Source organism: Medicago sativa, chromosome 8, assembly GCF_051527215.1.
Source record: "Medicago sativa cultivar Bolivia chromosome 8, Bolivia_mono, whole genome shotgun sequence".
NCBI lineage: Eukaryota > Viridiplantae > Streptophyta > Magnoliopsida > Fabales > Fabaceae > Medicago > Medicago sativa.
The window spans coordinates 81,138,868-81,145,837 of NC_140756.1; the positions used below are offsets into that span (position 1 = coordinate 81,138,868).

General features: G+C 32.3%; 1 protein-coding gene and 1 pseudogene across 1 annotated transcript; one reads left to right on the forward strand and one right to left on the reverse strand.

The window, feature by feature from the left end:
• Window positions 1-2,458: 2,458 nt before the first annotated feature.
• LOC146902150 (potassium channel AKT6-like) lies at window positions 2,459-3,999 on the forward strand. Its single transcript, XM_085733468.1, has 4 exons — window positions 2,459-2,713; window positions 3,022-3,393; window positions 3,486-3,543; window positions 3,637-3,999. The coding sequence occupies exons 1-4, from the start codon at window positions 2,634-2,636 to the stop codon at window positions 3,724-3,726; spliced, it is 600 nt and encodes a 199-aa protein (XP_085589594.1). The 5' UTR covers window positions 2,459-2,633; the 3' UTR covers window positions 3,727-3,999.
• A 1,984-nt stretch (window positions 4,000-5,983) lies between these two features.
• Window positions 5,984-6,970, reverse strand: LOC146902151 (uncharacterized; annotated as a pseudogene).

Sequence of the window (6,970 nt, forward strand, 5' to 3'; positions counted from 1 at the left end):
GGGCAAAAGGCTTCACACATGCATAAAGGAAAGAAGGCATATCAATTGAAGAAGTTCTCAATCAAAACATTGTAATTTCTTTATTTATATTGCTTAATTCTTTTTATCTATGTCTAGCTAATTCTCTAGAAATTAGGTCTGAGATGATTTTATGTAACCCTAATTGAACCATGTTGTTGTGAAACTTTATTTATTGTGAATGATTATTTAGTCTTTATTCAATTCAATTGTTCTTAATGCTTTTTATATCCTGATCAAATATAAATATGATTTAGTGAGAATGAATGACTACTGACCATAGCTTTCTACTTAGACCTAATTGAATTGTTCTAATAAACATGATTAGTCTAGGAATTGATAATCGTTATTAGTGATATTAAGTTAACGTGCTTCAAACCTTCAAAGATTATTAGACCACCTAAGGAATTAGGGGTTGTAGTTTAAGAGGAGGGTCCTAACTGAAGGGATTGATTAGGACTATTTTGTTAACTATCGTGGGACTAGAAAATCATTCATAAGAATAGGTGCAGCATTACCAATTAGGGGAACATAGATGATTCGAAAGACCTAATCTCATCCCTCTTTATCTTTTCCAAAACTATATCTATTTTCTGTTATTTTACTTTTTATGCAAATCAAATCTACTGCCTAGTGGCAAACAAAATATTTTACACATCCTAAATATTAACCTTATTGCTGAATTGAGATTAACACAGTTCTCGTGGGATCGATATTTTTACTACTTCGATAGTTATTGATACACTTGCCAATCTTCTATCAAATTTCAACTAAAAAAAGTTATAAAAATTACATATAAATCGTTAAAAATATTTTCGGTTATGTATGTTTAAATTAACTGTAGATTTGATGCTGTAATTTATCTCACTTGCTAAAATAGTCAATTCTCACAGTTTGCAGGTACCCCGCCATTTCAACCACTCATCGGATGCCACCGGTAAACTGTTAATGGTGATTTATTTATAGACAAGTTTGTAAGTTAAAGATTTTTACACTTTTTGTTTAACTATCAACGTCAAAGTCAACAATATCTTTTTCGAAAAATATGTAATCTGAAGTATAATCTTCTAAAAGAAAACAACAATTCACACATAAATGCCACAACATACTGCAACAAAATAAAAGATCATGTTTTTATTGATATTAGGCTTAAATATGGTATTGGTCCCTGCAAAATAGGCCAGTTTTGGTTTTAGTCCCTGCAAATTTTTTTTATAGTTTTTGGTCCCTGCAAAAATATGCCAGTTTTGGTTTTAGTCCTTGCAAATTTTTTTTATAGTTTTTGGTCCGTGCAAAAAATTTTATTTTTGGAAATAGTCCCTGACCCCATTTATGTGATGATTTGTCACTTTTATAAATTAAAAAATAATTATTGTATCTGTTTTATTATTATTTTTTAATTAAAAAATAATTATTGTTATATAAATTATAAAAAATAATATTCTTTTTATTAAGTAAGCACATATGCACAAAAGTGACAAATCATCACATAATTGGGGTCAGAGACTATTTTCAAAACAAAAATTTTTGCAGGGACCAAAAACTATAAAAAAAAATTTTGCAGGGACTAAAACCAAAACTGACCTATTTTTGCAGGGACCAAAAACTATAAAAAAAATTTGCAGGGACTAAAACCAAAACTGGCCTATTTTTGCAAGGACCAAAAACCATAAAAAAATTTTGCAGGGACTAAAACCAAAACTGACCTATTTTGTAGGGACCAATACCATATTTTAGCCTTGATATTATTCACTTTGCATTCAACTAAGAATATAAACACCACAAAGTATTACGACTAATAATCACCATTACGATACAATTAAGAATGGTATTATCTTGTGGATAATTTGGAGCTTGACTGGGTCCTGGACTTGGAGCATGAGCTGCAATGTCACATAAAAAATATAAATTCATAATTTTTTATTTTGAAAAGCACAAAATTCATAATAACAAATTGAAATTGAATGCGAAGTAATATTATGCTTTTGAACAACACATTAATTGATGGTAATTGGATTGAGAATGACATAGGGGAGTAGAGTGGGATTGCCCAAAGTATTTGCTTTTACTTTTTTTTAGTCTCAAGTCTTTTCCTCATATCTTTATCTTTATGTCATACAATTCATGGCAATGACAGCTATAGCTTTGCATGCATTGAAAATATAAGGTGCAAATCAGGTCTAGACTAGACTCTAGTTGGTTCAAAGAAATGGTTAAAAGTACACTTGATTCATACTTTTGATTAAAGAAAACTTGTTTCATACTTCAGTTAAACAATTTCAGTTGGTAGAGTGCAAAGTAATTTCAGCTTACAACAGTAGAAAATGAAATGTGGTAAAAAAAAAAAAAAGTATAGGCAAGGGATGCAATTAATTACTTACCGTGACAAGAGAGGGAGATCCATTGTCAAGACATTGTAAAAGTCACCTTACATCTCTGGAGAATCATAAAGTTTACAATCCCTTATCTCTTTTTTGTTCTCTCCAAGACTCCAACAGTCAAATTAATGTCCTACACTCCTAGTACTTAACACAAGACTTCCAAAGTCCATTGAATCATTTACAACACATCTCAAACTTAAACAAAACCATTCATCACCCAAACAAAATCCAACCATGACAATGATGTTGAGGGAACAAGAAGCAGCTTGCAAAGCAAAACCATTCATCATTTATCCTAATGACAAACACTACAGGTAATTTTTTCATTTCTCCTTTTTTTTTTTTCCATTGTGTTTGTCTTTTCATTTCTTCTTGATAGACAAAGTAGCATGCCTTCCAAAGTCTCAAAACATATATGTTCAAGGATTGTTCTGGTTGTTTCAATTTGAACATGCCAGATTGCATTTAGGTCTCGTAAAAGGCTTTACAAGTTCAAACCATTTCTTCTAGGTGACATATAGGATGTATAAATTAATAATCTTTTATGTTTAGACTCATCTTGACTTGAACTATTAAGTGATTATTATGACCTTTCTTTTTTCTTCTTCTTATTTCTTTCCAGGATATGGCAGAATATTCTTGTGACTCTCGCCTTCTACATTCAAATTGTATCTTCCTTCGTGTTTGCGTTCGTTGATGAACCACAAGCTCGAGTTTTCAACATCTTAAACTACTTTGTCAATTCATTTTTTTGTTTTGACATCATTTTAAATTTCTTTGTGGCTTTTCACCATAAAAACACTTTTGTGATTGTAGACAATCCAAAAAAGATTGTGCTAAACTATCTCAAAACATGGTTTGTGGTTGATGTCATATGTAACCTCGCTCTAATTGTTGCTGGAATGATCTTACATCCTCTACATGTAGTGTATGTCATTTTCTTTGTACTTCAAATACTTTGGTGTGTTGGAAAAGTCTTCTCTTTTTTTAATCGGTGAGACTATGAACCTTTGTCATTAAAAACTATGGTATGTTTCTTTTGTTGGGTAACTAATGATATTAAATCTTATGTTTTTTTGAGTGTAGGCTTGAGAAGGATATAAGGTTTAGTTTAACTCAAGTTCGGATTGCTAAGCTTATTTGGGTAAGTTTTTTAATGTTGCTTTTATCATTTTCATAGAGATACATATTTTGCAAGTGCTTCTACTAATAATTTGAATTTGAATATTTTTTACAGTTTATCCTAATCAATGTGCATCTTCGAGCATGTTGTATTCACTTTGCTGCTTCACATTATCAAATCATGGTCGAAATAGCACATGAATGAGGGAAGCAATGGATCTTAGCTTGTGAGAAAGTGATGTGAATTCCATTTTCTTGTTTGAGTCTTTTAGGTACTACTTTTAGAATAGTTTCTCTTGGAGATTTGCATGCTAATCTAGTGGAAACAATTTTTATTGTCTTGTTTAAGCTAATGTATTTAACTGATTGATTGCCTTGCATTGGTCTCAACCATTAACTAATTTTTATCCCTTCAAATTGATCTATGTTATTGACTTTTTGAGATGATTTTGTAATATTATTTTCCTTTTGGCTTCAAGTCGTTTCACTTATTTTGTTTTCAATTAATGCAATTCAATTTGTTTTGATGCACTTGTGACTTGTGATTATTGGCCAACTCTATTCAATTGGTCTAGCCATATTGGTGTGAAACGGTTAATGACAAATAAATTAAATTTGTAAGAAAGTAAAACAAGTGTTTTTTTTTTTAAGAAGAAAGTGAATCAAGCTAAAAAATAGAGTAAAACAACTAATGAAATAATGAAAACAAACACACAATAAAAATTTAAACTTTATCAATATGTGTACCATCAAATAAGGGGGGGAAAAAAATTAAATCATGAAATCAACACATGACATACAAGACATGAAGTTGCTTGTTGCAGTAAGTACTCTACTAACCTTCAAAGCATTGCTCATAAAGTGAAGGAAAACATAGTATTTTTTTTTAGCAGGAAAAAAAACAACATATGCAAAGACGAAAATGCATTTACATGTGTATGATCTGGTTGAAGATGAAGATGATAGTTTGACTATCATTTTAAATTTGTATGCTTTCATTTGATTTTCGGATGGATGAATGTATTTGTATTTCAACTATGTTTTTTTATTTTAGTTTAATTATGTTTTTTTATTTTAGTTTAATTGATGGATGCTTTGATTAAGCTGTTTGATGAAGATTTAGGATGGAGATATGTTTTAATTTGTTTGATGAAGTTGTTTCAATTTGAGTATGAAATATTTGAGTACAAATATGAAATGGTTCGACGGTTATGGACGGTGAATATCGTAACCGTCGAAAGTTAGAGAGTAATAAGGGGATGAAATGTTACGTTTCTAGAAAAAATATGATGATCTACAAGGGTAACTTCAAATGAGATAAGTTGAGGTAAACACGATCTTGGACCTTCATGGATCAACTTGTCCATGTTATAGAAAGGATCTTTTTAAGCAAGCACACATTTTGTAGTTATGTGTTTCACTATTTTTAAGATAACAAAAATCTAATAAAAGTTTAAAAAAATAAAAAATAAATTATATATAGGAACCAAGAGTTACAATGTGATTTATGTATCTAAATCATGCATTTTTTTTTAATCATGGTTTGCAGATATTGAAAGAGCTAAATGATCTAAACATGAATGAAAGATTCGAGAGAAACTAAAAGGAAGGCCATCCATCGTAAGGATATGATAGATCCACCTCCAGCTAATGGTTCATGTCATAGCTATATTATAAGTAAAAACATTGTTTCAGTCACACTTTGAATACTATGTGATTGAAATTTACAACAAAATTGTAAATTTATAACTGATGCATAGTTACAAACTGTTTTCAAGACAACACTTCAGTCACACTTTGGATATTATGCGATTGAAATTGCAATCACATCACTCTAAAACCAGAATAAAGAACTGCCAACGAATTTGGATGATTTGGAAAGAAAGAAATGAAAGGATTTTCAACAATCAAAGGAAGGAGGTGGAGGAGATGGTGGAAGAAATCAAAGCGGTATCTTGGTTTTGGGCGTTGAGTAGACTAAAGATAGCTTCATTCCTCTTCTATGAGTGGACTTGTAATCCTAGAGAGTGCCTAAATAGGAGATGAAGGGCGCTGTCTTTTGAATCTGCTAGGGGGCTTGTTTTTTAGGTTCCTTAAGCTGTTATTGTAGCAGGTTTTTATTATTGCTGTCCGGTGTTATGGGGGTTTGTACATAGCTGGTTTTTTCGGTTTACTAGTTTTGTTTTCCTCCTGTTATGCTGGCTTTTTCTTTTCCTGCTATCACCTTTGGCTGCTGCGCTATTATCAGTATCCAGGGGTGTTTTTTTTATTGTAACAGCTAGCCATTTTAGTACTTCTTGTGCGTGGCTTTTCATATATATGCTGATTCAAAAAAAAAAGAACTGCCAACGAATAAGGCTCAAAGAATTTCATGCTTAGCCGGATATTGAAAAGGAAACTACATCCCAGAAAATACACAGGGCATTGTTACTTTCGTTTATTTGCTATGACTTGCTCAACATTCAATTTTTTATTTTAATTCGAATTTTTGGTGCAACTGATGTATCTTCCGTGGCACCGTTTTTGTATCAATCTCTCCGATTTCTGATACAGGATTATAACCGCTGGGTTCAACAGATTTCAGTTGTTTTGCATCGTCCACTTCAGGCTCCTCTTTCTTACATGACAAGTTTATAGAGGATCTTTTAGCTTCATCGCTTGGCAGCTTTGCCAATTCTTTTTCCTTGCGTTTTTTCTCTTCAATCATTTTTGCTGTCCATTGTGACTTTCCCGTTTATGTTTCTTATCCTTGTGTTTGTGTTTATCTTTCTGACGAGCAGGAACTTCTTTGCCACATGATTCTCCATCACGATCTAATCCAACTAAAATTGTTTGAAGGCTAGCAAATCATCGTGCATCAGCATCTATATTGTTATCTTGAATAATACTAGACAGTGATGGATCTTCTAGCTGACGTTGTGAGTAAACTACACTTGAATCGGCAGTACATTGGAGTTCTTTGACCAATTCATCACCGTCACTCAAAATCTTTGCACCGCCAATGCTGGCAGTCATGCGGGAACCCTGATATTGTGATTATCAATGCTAACAGTCTTAGCAAAATTCCTCTGAGGTGCATCTACTGAAACTGATATGCTAGCTCTTGATCAGTTTCATTATGACCAACGTTCGGTCGATTATCAGTACCAGCCCTACTGGTGGCAGAAGATTGTTTACCTTGATTTTGATTAGGCTTTTCTTTCATGGCTGTTGGAAACAGCATCTACCTCCTTGGAAATTTCATTCGGAGCTTCAATTGGTGCTTCCTTTATAGCTACATGTACTTCTTTGGAAGTTTCAAAAGTGTGGTCCTTAGGAGCTTCATCAAACCCTCAAGTTATGATGAAATCTTGTGTAAGGTTTTGGGGGGAACCTGACAAATCCAAAGGTTTACTGTCGGAATCAAGAACAATGCTCCTCTGATAGTTAGAAGCAAAGATTAACATCAT